Source organism: Hippopotamus amphibius, chromosome 14, assembly GCF_030028045.1.
Source record: "Hippopotamus amphibius kiboko isolate mHipAmp2 chromosome 14, mHipAmp2.hap2, whole genome shotgun sequence".
Classification (NCBI taxonomy): domain Eukaryota; kingdom Metazoa; phylum Chordata; class Mammalia; order Artiodactyla; family Hippopotamidae; genus Hippopotamus; species Hippopotamus amphibius.
The window spans coordinates 80,428,054-80,446,359 of NC_080199.1; the positions used below are offsets into that span (position 1 = coordinate 80,428,054).

General features: G+C 37.4%; 1 protein-coding gene across 1 annotated transcript in view; it reads right to left on the reverse strand.

The window, feature by feature from the left end:
- The window catches only part of RNF17 (ring finger protein 17), a 111,911-nt gene that overhangs the window by 52,580 nt on the left and 41,025 nt on the right, over positions 1–18,306 (reverse strand). The window contains exons 17-20 of the mRNA XM_057707219.1: positions 7,798–7,951; positions 5,629–5,744; positions 4,298–4,418; positions 1,127–1,247 (exon numbers count right to left, since the gene is read on the reverse strand). Coding sequence (XP_057563202.1) covers positions 1,127–1,247; positions 4,298–4,418; positions 5,629–5,744; positions 7,798–7,951 — 512 coding nt within the window. The remainder of the gene's footprint in view (positions 1–1,126; positions 1,248–4,297; positions 4,419–5,628; positions 5,745–7,797; positions 7,952–18,306) is intronic.

Below are 18,306 nucleotides of genomic sequence, written 5' to 3' on the forward strand. Positions count from 1 at the left end.
TGCAGCTGTGGGAAAGTCAGAATTATGAAGACAGAAATTAGATCAGTAGCTGCCAAGGACTGGGTGTGGAGGAAGGAGACTGACTACATAGAGGTACACAAAGGGACTTTGGGGGTGATGGAAACAGTCTGCATCTTGACTGTGATGATGGCTGCATGATTATATATATTTATCAAAACTCATAACTGTACCTAAACAGGGTGAATTTTTTTATTGTATATGTTATATATCTCAATAACCCTACTTCAAAAAAAAAAAGAAAACTCAGTCCAACACATGGGAATGTTTCCCCTCCTTTCTCTCCCTCCCTCACTTAGCACCTACAGTGGAAAGAAGACAGGTCCTCTCTTCTGCCACGAGTCTCCCAGTGCTAGGGTGGAGGGGGAGAGCCAGACCACACGCTGAGCATGTCCCTGCAGGCTTCTGCTGGGTGTTACTGCTTCTCTGGCTCACCCTGACAGGTATTACCTGTGGCTGTTATCAAATGCTGGCTTTCTTAAGGGCAGTGCAAGGGTGTTCTTCAGAAGGCCCCTCAGAGGCCAACCCACTGCACACCTTCCTCCTGTGAAAGAACTGCTGTGTCTTGACTTCAAACCCTCCCACCCTCCTTACCACCACTCTGCCCTTCTGCTTCTGGGGTTACCTCAACCACCAGCCTGTCCTGGGTACTAGCACAATGGCTCGAGCCTGGTTCTCTTTCAAAGTAACTACTTGAACCCAGGAAAAATTCACATTTCTCTAGATGAGAATGCGGGCTTCTCTACTACTATGCTCACTCTCTACCCTGCCATTTCTCTTCCTGATCCTCTTCACAAAAGGCTCAAGAGGCCACCTAAGCAGACATCCCACTAGAGTAAGATGCCAGTCTCCTTTTCTTAGAAACACCCACCATCTCCAGGAGCCATTCTTATTGTTGCAGAGCCCCTTATGGATGAAGGAAAAAGCCACTTTACACCCACTGAAGACTCCAATTATTTTTCCTTCCCTTTTTACTGATCCATTAACAGGGAAACACTCCCAAGCGTACAGCCTAAGCAGATACCAAATGGGGAATGATACGCCAGTTTCCCTTCTTGTAAACAGAGTGACAGATGAACTAAAAATAAAAGTTTACAGGTCCACTTACCCCTCTTCATAAGATGCTAGTCCCTCTTTGACTAGCTGGTCATTAATACTAGCAGGAATCATTCCAGGAGCACCAAGAGAATCGAAAAGCTCAACTAAGAGCACATTATCTTCCAGAATTTCTGTAAAACCATTAAGACTAGTTTGGGGAAAGAAAGAAACATGTCGCAAAATATACTAAACGAAGCAATCTCTAAAAACCTGAGAACTTAATTTCCTCCGTTTTGCAGACGTGAGGTTTCCTGCTCAATGTCAGTCTCTTTCTAGGAGTAAAAGTAGCATTTTTTACACATAAGAAAATTGCCAATGTTAATACAATTTTCATTTTAGGTTACTGTGTACTGTTCCATAATGAACCAAAAGCAGTTTAAAGCTTATAGATTCAGAGAAAATGTAGTGACATGTATTTACTGAAGCAGCATTCTGTTGTGATTTTTAAACTGTTTTATTGGATTCTGCCAAGTTCCAGAGGACAAAAGAAATGAATGAAAGTTAATTCAGGTCAGTGCTTATCTACAAAGTTCTGCAGCTTTTGTAAGAGTGGCCAAAACAAACAAACAAACAAACCCAAAAAACAAACAAACAAAAAACAGAACACAAAAGAAAAGAATGGTGCAAAGTTTAAAACAACAAAAACTCAACCTAGAGCATTAACTGGAATTTTTCCCGATCCTTCTGTTTTTAGAACAAACCATTAGGTCTATTTCTTAAACTAAACTGGGAGTTAGCTGAGGATACAGTTACATCTCTTACACCTATTTACTTATTTATGGTATGCAGCATAGAGAACCTGCTCAATACACACTTGAATACATGACAGAGGAGTTTCTTGAGGAAACACACAGTTCTATGCACTGAGACTGGCTTATGCCTACACGTCTATACAATAGTAGCTGGCAGGTGCTGAGAGAACGATGACTCCAGATAAAAAGATAAGTCGTTACCAGCAGTAACATCCTATGTTACCAAGTTATAAGAATACATTTAAAAGGTTTTCAAGAGCTTCAAAATCATTCCTGACTACTTTTTAATAGACCAGATATATTACCTAGAAACAAAAGGCTAAGCAACTCTGATCCTCAGTAAACTCTCTCATCTCCTCACTTTCCATATATATGTTCCTCACGGCCCCTTCAGCACTTTGATGATACTTCCCATGCACGAATTCTTTACTCCACAGGGCCAACTCTCCCTGTGTTCAGTACCTTCACCATCTTCCCTGCTCTGCTCCTAATTAAAATTTAAATATCCCTTGCTTCATAAGGTAACAATGTATACTCATCTCATCACTGTGCAGGTTAATGGAGAAAGATGTTTTAGGTTGAGTGGGGCCTTCTGGTACTCCTTAAATCAAATTATCTAGGTTAAGATACACTACAACTTGTGTTTAGATATTATTGGTATAACAAGTAATTGAGGGGACTTCCTAGGTGGCGCAGTGGTTAAGAATCCACCTGCCAATGCAGGGGACACAGGTTTGATCCCTGCTCCAGGAAGATGCCACATGCCATGGAGCAACTAAGCCCTGTGCCACAACTACTGAGCCTGAGCTCTAGAGACTGTGAGCCACAACTACTGAGCCCATGTGCCGCAACTACTGAAGCCCACGTGCCTAGAGCCTGTGCTCCGCAACGAGAGAAGCCACTGCAATGAGAAGCCCTTGCACCATAATGAAGAGTAGCCCCTGCTCACTGCAACTAGAGAAAGCCCGTGTGCAGCAACGAAGACCCAATGCAGCCAATAAATAAATAAACAAACAAACAAACAAAACCAAGTAACTGAGAATGAAAAAGGGAGAGTCAAGAAAGAAACCCAGGAGTCAAGTCTTTATGGGTTACCCTTGGGAGGAGACATTAAAGGGAGAGCTAAAACCCAACAGAATAAAATACCAAAAGGAAAGCTGAGAAGCAGAATTAAAGCACGTTAAAGTCAGCTCAAAATCAGCAGAGGTCAGGACTAAGAGGTCCTTAATTTACTGTTTATATCAGAGAAGCCAGACATAAAAATCCTACAGGCTAAGGGTACAATTTCTAGAATCATATTCCTCTTCAATAGAACTACTACATCAGAACAGTGTCTTCTATCAAAGTGAATAAATTAACACAAATATGCAATCATTTCTAGGTTATATGGCCTTGAGCAACTAATCCCTTAAGCTTCAACTCCCTCATTGTAAAACAGGCTAATGATCTCATGATGTTTTGGGTTTACTAAACAGTAGTATGATGAAAATGAAAAAATGGATATAGTAGAAAGTATCTCTGAAAGTCCCATAAGTCAACCCTAAGTAAACGTGGTTGTGTGTATCCTGCACTAGTACTTGTTAAGACCAACACAGCCAATGTTGGTCACAGCTTTGGTAAAGATCAAAATCCCAGAGAATAACAGCTTTCAAACCCCCCATCCAAATCCCTTGGGGCCAGACATGTTTCAGAATTCTTCAAATTGAGAAAAGCTATATAAAACATACATTGCTTATTTTGTAATACCCCCCAGCAATTCTGAGGCAGTAGCTCAGAAGCAAACGTGACTATCCTGAAGTGGACTATATGAATACTCACTGTAAAGGAGATCAATACAATATATAGCATTGTATCTTCATGTAAATTCAGAGCAGGTTTTGCCATTAAACTTGTTGGGTTACAAAGTTGTGGGCTACGTTCAGCCTGCATATCTCAGACCCAAACTGTTCCAAAAAAGAAGCAACTTTTTCCAAAAAACTGCAGAGCCTACAGTTAAATTCCCTTAAGTCAAATAAAACAAAAACAAAAACTACTTATCAGTTATTTACAAAAACTATTTAACAACTCTCCTCACTTTCCTGCAAATTAAACCTTAGCATCCATCACTCCAGGATGAGGGACTGAGACCCAGCACAAAAGCAAAGAGAAATAAGAGAAGCTAACTCCTGGCTTCAGGGCTTTCAAGAGGCCATGTTGAGGGTGACTTGATCTTCAATGGAAATTTTTGCCTCATGTGCTGACTTTAGGCTCTAGAGCCTGCAGAAGATATTATTCCGTTGTCCCTAGTTCTCAAGAAATATTACCTCTCACTACTCATACTGATGACACACTGAGTTAATTATAAGATCTGACAAATGTTATATATCTTAATGTTAGTCTTATTTAAAATTATGGTCACATAGCAACAAATAAAAATGGAAACAGCTTACTAATGACTGAACATGTCATAAACTTATCTTGAGTCTTTTCTTCAAATTTTTCTTTAGCTTTTTCTGACCACTGCATTGTCCCTTTACATGGTTCAATATAGGCCAGCTTACATTTAATTGCCTGTGTCAAACAAAATTGCACCATTAAGAAAGTAATCTTAATTTATAGTCACTTTAGAATTAAAGTGTTAAATGTGTACAAAACTAAACTTTGCATTTGAATTTAATATATATTTAGAAAACAAATAAATGCCCAAAGATGTCTCTAACAGTACTTATAAATGTAAATGGTTGGAGTCAACAGAGAATAGAATTAACAGGTACAAACTATTATATTAAAAATAAGCTACAAGGATATATTGTACATCACAGGGAATACAGTCAATATTTTATAACTATAAATGGAGTATAACTTCCAAAGATTGTGAATCACTATATTGTACACTTGTTACTTACATAATATTGTACATCAACTATACGTCAATTAAAAAAAAAAGTAAAATTCCCAATAACCTATTAAAAAAATCCAAACCCAAAAATGGAACAAAAACCAGAGTATTCTGTTGAATGAATTATTGTACATTCAGACACTGGAATAATGATCATCCAATGAGAGAATTACAGATACTCTGATACACTGCGAAATGAAAAAGCAGGTTATAGGACTATATACAGTCTAATCCCATGACTGTTAAAAACACAGAAGATATATCTTAGAAATATATATTTATAAAATACTGAATAATTCTGAGTGACTTCCCCCTCATTTTACTCATCTACATTTTCAAGTTTTTCCTGTATCATTTTACCCATTTTTAAATGAAAAATACTGCTTAATAACAATTCAAATACTAGGAGTATATGAATTAGGAAATAAGCCTACTTAAACTTACTTATCTCTGGGGAGTAGCATTCTAAGAGAAGGATAATTTTTTATTGATACTTATTCTTTCAGACTTCTTTCTCTTGCACACGTTATATATACTTAAACATAAATGGGATCACAGTAAAATCATTTCTGTAATCAGTTTTTTTCACATAAAACATCATATTCTTACTACATTGTACAGGTATTTCAAAACAACATTAAAAGCTGCAGACAAGTAAGTACTTATAAAGACACAAATATACATACACATATGCTTGTAATTAATGCTTATTTGCTAAGATACATATCATTTCTTAAAACTCTTTTCTATAGCCCATGAATCAGAAATTATTTACAGAAAAACTGAAGTTAAAAGAACACTTCTACAGTGAAAATAACTTCTAAAAATACTTTCATATTTGTGCTAATATTCTAACGATATGATTCACAATAGGTAGATTACCTTCTCTGCAGGATTCAGAAACTCATCCTTTATTTTACGCATTTCTTTAAGTGTTATTTTTGCTGTATTGCCAAAGTCCACATACTTAACTTCAACTTCACGATGTCCAGGCAATCCTTCAAAAGTTATGAAATTGGGAATCACAAACTTGGGGGAAAAAAGAATTACCTAGCAAAATTCAGATGTTCAACATACAATGTTTTTTCTTAATGTAAAATTATTTCTAATATGTGAACTTCACAAAATCAACCATAATGCATAGTTGTTTAGACTTGGTGAATGAGAAACTGACAATTTAAAGATATCCAAAGGACAACCAAAATTAGGATAACAAAACAGCCACCCAATGCTATGTGTTACGGTGAAAAAGTTAGGAATTAGGTTTGGAGTGAGACACTTAAATGACGTGACTCTGAGCAAGCTAATCAATCTCTCTAAGATATTACCCTGAGCAAGTTACTTTTTCTCTCTAAGCCTCATTATTTCATCTGTAAAGGGGGTGTACCAACAGAATCAAATCTTACCAAATAAGACTTTTTTTGAGGATGCACCTATTTAAAATACTCTGCAAAGCGCCAAGCACAAAATAGGCACTTAATGTTTGTTAGTCAACACAGGTAATCAAACAAGGCAAAAGACTTAGTAATCAATCCACAGATTCATCCATGTAATAATATCCAATTGTGAAATTTAACAAAATTATCTGGGGATATTGTGAAAAATGAGCAGAAACAGATCTCTATGTCAAACTAGTTTTCATATTTGAAAGGATACCAAAGAAACCTCTGGAAGGTTTGAACACACCGAAGTTTGAATAAAGGTCTATTATAAACTGACCTTTTTATAAATACTCAGAATATGACCGACTTTAGCCCCTCTAAGCACATGTATGGACAGTGCTACAAAACTTGTTGCCATTGCTTTCAAATTTAAAAACTAATACAGTACATATAATTTCAAAATGGAGAAAATCCAGGCATTCTCTGCTCCTTGGTGGAAATGGAAGAAGATGGCAGAACACTGGCATCGCTCGAGATGGCACTCCAGCAGCTCAGGTTCCTGAAGAGACATGTGCACCCTAAGGGTGAGGTGAAGAGGTGAGGGGACCTCGCCCTGTCTCCACTGGAATCCTCACGCAAGAAAGATATTCTCAACTGTACCGACATCACTAGACTCTTACCATTCCTCAAGTCTCTAAAAGCAGATGTGGTTTTAAACAAAAACAAATATATATGGATGGAATTTAAAGAAGATTTTTACCCAAATTATTAATCATGTGTGAGAGTAGAATCGGGAGACATGGAAGGTCTCAAAATTTCCCTTCCATTTATTCTCCCTGAGGGAAATGCTCCACCAAAATATGGAAGTAAACCAAAAAGGTGAATGGGATCCAGAAAACAAGCAATCCAATTTAGGAAAACAAGTGAAATATATTCCCAGAATAACAAAAGGGTAGTAAGCCCAGGGGACAAGCAGTCTAATTGGAGCAGATAACAGAAGGGTGTTTTCATTGTTATTAAAAAAAAAAAAAATCAAACCAACATTATCTGAAAAGTCTAATCATGTGGAAATTGTTTTAAACTATTAGGAAAATGTAACCATAAATTATCAATAAAAGAAAATAAGGTGAAAATTTTATGTAATTATTAACTCAGAATTAATGTACACTATGGAGTAGCACTGAAAATACTTGCTCAGAATATAAATTTAACTAAAAATTGTGATATGTCAATAACTGTGGGGGGGAGGAGAGGCGACAAAAGAGCTATAAGAGATCTAATACTCCTCCAGTATAATTAATACCTAAGACTGAAGTATCTATAAAGTATTACATATTATTTAGAAGAAATAACACAGGTAAATGACAAAGCTGAAAGAAAAGTATTTGCCTTTTCAGAGGAGAATGGAGTATGTGTAAGTCATTTAGCACTATTAACTTTTTAAATAAGGCAAACATTAGAAAACAAAAATAAAATGGTTAAGTCCTAGTCAAATCAAATGAAACCTAAAGAACCAGAAGTTCATCTATCAACAGTACTGCTAGCTTTCTAAAGAGCAAAACTGGTAAGATCAAATAATACCACTTTCATGATTTAGTTTGTAATGACTCAAACCATATCAATTTTTAAGCATAACATTTCCCTGAGGAAACAGTGTGCAATTTCCTACCAATAACTTTTGCTCGGTACCAAACTCCATCTTCAAATTTAGCTACACAGGCTTGATCTTGAACTGGACAGAGGATTTCCAGATTTTCCGCATCTTCACTTTTATAGAATTCCTCAACTGTCTTTAACAGAAATAAAAAATCCAGGTTCTCTATCTAAGAAATAGAGATTAAAGCAGGGATTAAAGCACTGTAGTTTTAAAATCGAAATGTTGCATGTATTACAGGCATTGCTCACTCATAAAGTTATGAAATACTAGAATTGAATTATATATAAATTGTAATTTATCTTTTAAATTTTTGTTACAGAAGTAGGATATAAAATTAGCATATATAGACATAAAAAAATTTTTTTAAATCACATTCTTCCAGATATCTTAAGTGTATATCCTTCTAGATCTTTTTCTTTTCCTTTTTTCTTCTTTGTTTTTTTTTTAGCCATGCTGCACAGCTTGTGAGATGATCTTAGTTCCATGACCAGGGACTGAACCCCAGCCCACGGCAGTGAAAGTGCTGAGTCCTAACCACTGGACCACCAGGGAACTCCTGGTGGAGATCTTTTTCTAAAAACACTTTCCATACTTTTGTTTTTACCAAAAATGAGACCATACCACACATATAATTTGATAATCTGCATTTTTCTATCAATTCTCATTTTTTCTGCTTCAGTAAGTGTTCCTACTAGTACTTCTAGACTATGTTAGATTTCCCTGACTGACCACACTTTCCAATCTAAGACTACATGTTATATTTGGTTATCTCAATAAGTCTTATAATTCAGTGTAGTGTTTTCTTCTCTTTTTAAATGACCCTGTCTTGTTAAAGATAGTCTGCTGTTTTTCTGCAGAATGTCCCATCGTTTGGATTTATACGGTTATGCTTCATCCTGTTATTTATCTTGTTTCTCCATTGAGTAGCATCTATCCCTGGAACTTCCCCAAAACTGAAAGTTTTATCTGCAAGTGTGAGGGATTAAAGCCAAACCTTTTGGCTACAATACATCACAGTATATTCAAGTTGCAACACATCAAAAGACATAATATTACTGACTCACTATTAATATGCTAAGATTCACCTATGGAAAGGGGTGGTGATTCTCATCCCTTCATTATACAGTTACATTTTTCCCTTGTGGTCACCAAGTAATTCATGTAGTGCTACTCTGGCATTGTATGAATGTCCAGTTTCCCATCAGCCATCTACCTAATGGTTTTAAAGTGAATTGATAAATCTTCTTTAATTTTACTTATTTATTTATTTATTTTATTGGCCGTGTTGGGTCTTTTTTTGCTGTGCGTGGGCTTTCTTTAGTTGCAGTGAGTGGGGGCTACTCTTTGTTGTGGTGCGGGTCTCCTCATTGCTGAGGCTTCTCTTGTTGTGGAGCACAGGCTCTAGGCGCATGGGCTTCAGTAGTTGCAGCACATGGACTCAATAGTTGTGGCTCACGGGCTCTAGAGCGCAGGCTCAATAGTTGTGGCTCACAGGCTTAGTTGCTCCGCGGCATGTGGGATCTTCCTGGAGCAGGGATCAAACCCACGTCCCCTGCATTGGCAGGTTCTTAACCACTGCACCACCTAGGAAGCCCCAATCTTCTTTAAATCAATAATTTCAGTAGAGTTTGTGAAATGACTGCATAATTGAATAAAGCTTCATCTTATTAAATGGGACAATTTGGTTACTTTAAAACATAGTTCCTGACGTTTTTATACTACTTAAAACACAGTTCCTAAAACAAAACCAAGAATAAATGTTTATTTCTCCACATACCAGTTCTTAAGATTAAAAAATATTTTAAAATCCATTTCAAATGCCAAAAAAGGAGGTTTTTCTCTTTCGTGAGTATAATAATGCAAGTGGAAATTTTCTGAATCTTTTGTTATTTCATTTAACTTATTGTTTAAAAATACTTTAAACTTTTTAAACCTTTATTTCTAGGTAGGTATTATTCATACTCTTCCATTAACAGATTATCCAAATGGAATACTGAAAAATTCAACAGAGGAATGTTATCAGCAAAACAGCAGACTCTGAAGCTCCAAGCTCTCGTTCCCCCACAGAAACACTGAAAAAACACGAAATCATCTGAACCAACTTTGTTAAAGCTCTGGAAAGCAGTTAAAGGCTTACAGCACCCAAGCAAACATCCAATCAAGCTTTCGACATTCAAGGAAATCAACAAACATTTGCTGAACACAAGCTAGAAAACAGAGAGACTTCAGTGATCATACACAAGGAATAGTATTTGCAAGAATAGTTTGAAAAAGGTCTTAAAATAAACCAACTAGTCTTCAACAATTAAAAAAAAAACCTAGTTAACCCAGGGTGTGTGAGGGGGGTGATCTGATTTTCAGAGTTACTGTATTATAATAGTTGAAGCCCAATTTTCAACAAGAAATCAGAAGGCATACAAAGAAACAGGAAAACATGGCTCATCCCAAGGAACAAAATAATCAGAAAAGAGCCCTTAGGAAGCCCAGACAGTGGATTCCCTAGACAAAGACTTTAGAACAACTGTCATAAATACGCTCAAAGAGCTAAAGGAAAACATGGACAAAGAATTAGAGAAAACCAGGAAAACAATAAAGGATCAAAATGAAAATGTCAACAAAGAGATAGTAACTAGAAAAAGGAATCAAATTCTGGAGCTGAAAAGTATAATAACTGAAACAAAAAATACTGTGGAAGGGTTCAAAAGCAGATTTGAGCAGCCATAAGAGTCAGTGAACCTGAATATAGGACAACTGAAATAGTGAGGAGAAGAAAAAAGAATTAAGAGAACAGAGACCAAGGTATGTGTGGCATACCATTAATCCCACCAATATATGCATTATGGGACTCCCAGAAAGAAGAGAAAGGAGCAGAAAGATTATTTGAAGAAATAATGACCAAAAGCTTTCCAAATTTGATGAAATACACAAATCTACAGATCCAAGCAGTTCAACATTATGGGCTGATTTATGTCTCCCCCAAAATGATATGCTGGAGTTGTAACCCCCAGAACCTCAAAACATGACCTTATTTGGAGAGAGGGTGTTTATCAAGTTAAAATGAGGTTGTTAAAGTAGGCCTTAATCCAATATGACCAGTGTCCTTATTAAAAGAGGTAAATCTGGGCTCAGAGGCAGGCGTATAGGAGAATGCATGTGAAGATGAAGGCAGAAACTGGAGTGAGGCAGAAGCCATTGATCAAAATTTTCCAACTAACCACCAGAAGCTAGGGAAAAAGGCATGGAATAGATTCTCATTCACAACCTTCAGAAGGAATCGACATTACTAGCAACTTGATCTCACACTTACAGACTCCAGAACTGTGAGACAATAAATTTGTTGTTTACGCCACCTGACTTGTGGAACTTGCTGATGGCACCCCTAGAAAATGAATACCGATTTTGGAATAGGAAAATAGGGTGCTTCTGTAATAAATACCTAACATGTGGGAGGAGCTTTGAAACTGGGTAACGAGTAGGAAAAAGGAAGAATTATGAGGTATTTGAATGAAAAAATTCAGACTGCCGTGGAAAGATTATTGGTAGAAATATGAATGTTAAAGGTGCATGTGGTGAGATTTCAGACAGAAATGAGGAATATGATACTGGAGACTGGAGGAAAGGCAATCCTTGTTTCACAGTGGTAGAGCAATTGGCTGAACTATGTTCTATTGGGTGAAAAAGTTGAACCTGGATATTTAGCTGAGGAGATCGGTACGCAGTGTCAAAGTGCCAGCCAGGCTTCTCCTTGTTGCTTTATAATAAAATGTGAGCGGTCAGAGATAAACTGAAGAATAAATTGTTAAACATAAAGGAAGCAGAATCTGAAAATTCAGAAAATGCTCGGCCTATATGTATTTCGAAAAATGAGAAAGCAAGCTCTGGAGAGAACACCAAGGGCATGGCTGGACAGTGTCTGCTCAAGAGATTATGGGCGTCTGACTTGTGGATCCAATCAATCATCTCACCAGAAATGCTGCCAGCTTGAACAGAAGGGGGCAGAGGTGACAGGAAATGAAGGGGGTCCAGCAGTCTTGTGGGATTCTACAGGCAGGAAGTGAGGTGACAGAGCCATTCAGTCATGAACATAAGGGAAGAGTGATCCTGAAGAAGATTCACAGGCTAGTGTGTCTGCCACTGCTACTGCTGGCCCAGAGGGCACAGACTTGAGAGCCAAGGCTGTTTCCTCCTCTGTTCCAAGGATGAGGCCTCCTCCTGGGTTTCAGAGGGTTAGGACAATTCCTCAATTCCAATGGGTGAGGCTGCTGCCAGGCTTGAGGGGGTAGGGCCACCACCCCAGTGGGACTGGAGGACAGAGCATCCAGACAATGAGGATTATTCTCAAGCCATAGGAATCCAATGGCATTTTTCCTGCTAGGTTCTGGACTTACTGTCCGGTCTCACAGATTCAGAGATAGAGAGGAATTTTGCCCCAGCTTGCGTTAATTCTTACCTATACCTGATTTAGATAATCAAGGATTTAGTGATTTCATACGAGATTTTGGACTTAGACTTGATGCTAGAATGATTAAGATTTTTTGAATGTTGGGATGGGGATTAATGCATGTGGGAGGGAATTTTTGATACAGCAGAGACTGGATTGCTTATGGGTTGAATTGTGTCCTCTCCTCAAAATGTGTTGAAGTACTAACCCCCAAGCACCTCAGAGCACGTCCTTATTTGGAGACAGGGTTTTACAGATATTATCACGTTAAATTAAAGCTTTAGGCAGGACCCAATTCAGTATGACTGTTGTCTGAGACAGACAAGTACACAGAAAGAGTGCCATGTGAAGGGAGCAGAGACTGAGACAACATAGCAGAAGCCAACGAGTGCTAAAGACTGCTGGCAAACCACCAAATCTAGGGAAGAGACATGGAACAGTTCTCCCTCCCAGACCACAGAAGGAACCAACTCTGCCAGCACCTCAATCTTAAAATTCTAGACTCCAGAACTGTGAGACTATAAGTTTCTGCTTTTTAAACTACGTAGTTTATGTGCTTGCTTTGGCAGCACATATACTAAACTACCTAACCTGTGGCACTTTTGGCGGGGGGGGGGGGCGGTGCACCACACAGCTTATGGGATCTTAGTTCCCCAACCACAGACTGAACCCGGCCCCTGGCAGTGAAAGCACAGAATCCTAACCACTGGACTGCCAGAGAAGTCCCTGTGGCACTTTGTTATAGCAGCCCTAGGAAGTTAATATACACAAAAAACGCAAAGGAGGATAAATTCAAAGAGAGACACACTAAATGCATGATAAACAAATGGTCAATAGCCAGAAACAAAGCGAGAGTTGTGAAAGCAGCAAGAGAGAAGGAACCTGTCATATATAAGGGACTATCAACAAGATTATCAGCTGACTTCTCATCAGAAATCCTGGAGGTCAGAAGATAGTTTGAAGATATATTTAAACTGCTGAAAGAAAAAACTGTAAACTAAGAATTATAGATCCAGCAAAACAATCCTTCAAAAACGAGGGAGAAATAAGGCATTCACAGATAAACAAGAGGTGAGGAACTTCACGATGACTACACCAGTCTTATAAAAAATGCTACAGGGAGTCCTTCAGGAGGAAATGAAAGGATGCTAGAGCATAACTTAACACATTAAGATATAAAGATATGTGGTTAACGTAAATACAAAGACAAATATCAAAGTTAATATTATTAACTTTGGTTTGTAACTTCACTTTTATTTTCTATAGGATTTAAAAGACAAACGTATAAAAATAATTACAAATTTACATTATTAAGCACGCAGTGTACAAAGATTAATTTTTGAGATCAATAATATAAAAGAATGGAACTATACCAGAATAGAGTTTTGGTCAACTAAAGTGGGTATCAATCCATATTAGATTTCATTTCTATAACTTTAGGATGTTACATGTAATCCCCAAAGTAACAACAGATAAACATATGGATATACAAAAGGAAATAAGAAGGGAACCAAAACACGATGCTAGAGTATTTCCACACCCATGTTCATTGCAGCATATTCACAATAGTAAGAGGTAGAAGCAAACCGAACATCCATCAATGGATGAATGAATTAATAAAATGTGGTACATACACACAATGGAAAATTACTCAGCCTTAAAGAAGTCCTGTCATATGCTAGAACATGGATGAACCTGAGGGCATTATGCTAAGTGAAATAAGCCAGTGCCGAAAGGACAAATATTGGTATCCCTGTTATCTGAAAGTAGAGTGCTCCTATGAAACCTTTTGTAAGCCAGAATGTAGTAAAGCAAAATAAGCTCCCTCTTTTTGGTAAAAGCAAAAATTCTCTTTGGATTTCTTTCAGTTAGTGAAAACAGATACTAATGTAGGTCTTCTAGAAAAGTGAAGCTGGTGTAAAGTGAACTTTTGAAAAGCAGGGTATAGCTGTACTGTATTATTCCATTTATATATAAATAGTCAAATTCATAGAAAAAGAAAGTAGAATTGTGGTTGTCAATGGTTGAGGGTAGAATGAAACAGGGAGTTTTTATTCAAGGGGTACTGAGTTTCAGTTTTGCAAGATGAACAAATTCTAGAGATCTGTTGTACAACAATGTGAGTATAGTGAACACTACTGAACTGTACATTTTAAAGTGGTTAAGAGGGCAAATTTTGTATATGAAGCACTGACAACTTTTCTTCTAAGAACAATAATAAGACAGGATGCATGCGTTTGCCACTGCTATTTAATATACTATTGTAGCCAGAGTAATTAGGCAAAAAAAAAAAAAAAGATATAAAAGCCAACCAAATTGACAAGAAGTAGGAAAATGATCTCTTTTTGCAGATGACATGATCTTACAGCTACAAAACCCTAAAGATGCCACAAAAATGCTAGTAGGTCTAATAAATGAATTCCGCAAAGATGTGGGATACAAAATGAACACACACAAAAATCAGATGTATTTCTACACACTAACAATGAACAGTCTGAAAAGGAAATCAAGAAAACTATTCATTTTACAATAGAATAAAAACAAGAATATATTCAGGAATAAACATAACCAAGGATGTAACAGACTTGTACACTTGTACACTATACAACACTGCTGAAATTAATGAAGATAAAATAAATGGAAAGATTTCCCATGTTCATGAATTGAAAGATTTAATATTAAGATGTCAATACCCAAAGCAATTTACAATTCAGAGCCATCCCTATCAAAATCCCAATGATGTTTCATGTAGACTAGAAAAATCCATCCTAAAAGTCACATGGGATCTCAAGGGACCCCAAACTTCCAAAACCACCTTGAAAAAGAACACAGTTGGAGAGCTCACACATCCTGATTTCAAAACTTGCTACTAAGCCACAGTAATTAAAACAGTGTGCTACTCAGCTGTGGGACAAGATATAAAAGGTATCCAAGTTGGAACAGAAGAGGTAAAATTGTCACTATAGGCAGATGACATGATACTATACATACAAAGTCCTAAGGATACCGCACAAAAACTACTAGATCTGGGACTTCCGTGGCGGTCCAGTGGGTAAGACTCCACGCTCCCAACGCAGGGGGCCCAGGTCAATCCCTGGTCGGGGAACCAGATCCTGCACGCATGCCACAACTAAGAACTACGCATGTCACAACTAAGAGTCCACATGCGGCAACTAAGAAGCCGGCATGCTGCAATGAAGATCCTGTGTGCCACAACTAAGACCCGGTGCAGCTAAAATAAATATTAAAAAAAAACACCACTACTGGAGCTAATAACTGAATTCAGCAAAGTAGCAGGATACAAGATTAACATTCAAAAATTGGTTGCATTTCTTCACACTAACAATAAAATACCAGAAAGGGAATGTAAAAAACAATACTTTTAAAATCACAGAGACTTCCCTGGTGGTACAGTGGTTAAGAATCCGCCTGCCAATGTGGGGGAAACAGGTTGGATCCCTGGTCTGGGAAGATCCCACGTGCTGTGGAACAACTAAACCCATGAGCCACAACTACTGAGCCCACATGCTGCAACTTCTGAAGCCCGCACACCTAGATCCCGTGCTCTGCAACAAGAGAAACCACCTCACTGAGAAGCCTGCGCACTGCAACAAAGACCCAATGCAGCCAAAAAAAAAAAAAAAAAATTACACACACATACAACACCTAGGAATAAACCTGACCAAGGAGGTGAAAGACTTATATGCTGAGAACTATAAAAAAAAAATTAATAAAAAAAATCAATAAAGGAAATTAAAGAGGAATCAAGGAAATGGAAAGATATCCCACGTTCTTGGATTGGAAGAATTAATACTGTTAAAATGGCAATACTACCCAAACCAATCTACAGATTTAATGTGATTCCTATCAAATTACCCATGACATTTTTCATAGAACTAGAACAATAATCCAAAAATTTATATGGGAACATAAAAGACCCATAATTGCCAAAGCAATACTGAGGGGAAAAACAACAACAACAACAAAGCAGCAGGCATAACTCTCCCAGAATTCAGACAATACTACAAAGCTACAGTAATCAAAACTGTGTGGTACTGGTACAAAAACAGACGTGGATAGATGGAACAGAATAGAGAGTCCAGAAATAAATCCACACACCTACGATCAATTAATCTTCAAAAAGGAGGCAAGAATATAAAATGGGAAAAAGCCTCTTCAGCAGCGGGGCTGGGAAAGTTGGACAGCTGCATGTAAATCAATGAAGTCAGAACACACCCTTACACCATGCACAAAAATAAATTCAAAATGGCTTAAAGACTTAAACATAAGACATGACACCATAAAACTAAAAGAGAGAATAGGCAAAACATTCTCTGACATAAATTGTACCAATGTTTTCTCAGGTCAGTCTCCCAAGGCAATAGAAATAAAAACAAAAAGAAACAAACGGGACCTAATCAAACTTACAAACTTTTGCACAGCAAAGAAAACCATAAACAAAATGAAAAGGCAACCTACAGAAAGGGAGAAAATATCTGTAAATGATGCAACTGACAAGGGCTTAATTTCCAAAATATACAAACAACTCATACAACTTAACAACAAAAACAACCCAACTGAAAAATGGGCAGGAGACCTTAACAGACATTTCTGCAAAGAAGACAGACAGATGGTCAGTAGGAACATGATAAGATGTTTAACATCACTAATTATTGGAGAAATGCGAATCAAAACTACAATGAGGTATCACCTCACACCAGTCAGAACGTTAAAAAAGCTACAGGGACTTCCCTGGTGATCCAGTGGTTAAGACTCCAAGCTTCCACTGTAGGGGGTGTGGATTCGATCCCTGGTTGGGGAACTAAGATCCCGCATGCCACATGGCATGACCAAAAAAATAAATAAAAATAATAAATAAAAATATTAAAAGTCTACAAATAATAAATGCTAGAGAGGTGTGGAGAAAAGGGAACCCTCCTACACTCTTGGTGTAGCCACTGAGGAAAACAGTATGGAGGTTCCTCAGAAAACTAAAAATAGAGTTACCACATGATCCAGCAATCCCAGTCCTGGGCATATATGTAGACAAAACTATAATTCAAAAAGATACATGCACCCCTATATTCATAGCAGCACTATTCACAATAGCCAAAACATGGAAACAATCTAAATGTCCACTGACAGATGAAAGGATAAAGATATGATACGCATATACAACGGAATACTATTCAGCCATAGAAAAGAGCAAAATAATGCCATTTGCACCAACATGGATGCAACTAGAGATTATCAAAGTCAGAAAGAGAAGGACAAATACCATACGATATCACTTACATGTGGGATCTAAAATATGGCACAAATGAACCATCTACAAAACAGAAATAGACTCACAGACACAGAGATCAGATTTGTGGCTGCCAAGGGGGAAGAGGGGAGGGAGAGGGACAGATTGGGAGTTTGGGGTTGGCAGACGCAAGCTATTACATTTAGAATGGATAAACAATAGGTCCTACTGCACAGCACAGGTAACTATATTCAACCGCCTGGGATAAACCATAATGGAAAAAAATATTTAAAACTAAGGTGTATATGTGTGTAACTGAGTCACTTTGCTGTACAGCAGAGATTGGCACATTCTAAATCAACCACACTTCAATTAAAAAAAAAAAAGCAACCAAAAAAAAAAAAACAGTGTGCTACTGCCACAAGGATGGAGAGATGGACCAATGGAATAGAACAGAGAGCCCAGAAATAAATCTTCACATATACAGTCAACTCAGTTTCAACAAGACTGCCAAGACCATTCAACGGAGAAAAGACTGTATTTTCAACAAATTGTGCTGGGAAAACTGGATATCCAAATAGGAAAGAATGAAGTTGGACCCTTCCCTTACACCATATATAAAAATTAGCTCAAAATAACTCAAAGATCTAAATGTAAGAGCTAAAACTATAAAACTCTTAGGAGAAAACACAGAGGGGAAGTTTCATGATGTTAGATTTGGCCCCGATTTCTTGGAAATGACATCAAAACACAGGAAACAAAAGAAAAAGTAGATAAACTCAACTTTATCAATTAAAAACTTTTTTGAATGAATGCTGTCAAGACAGAGATAAGG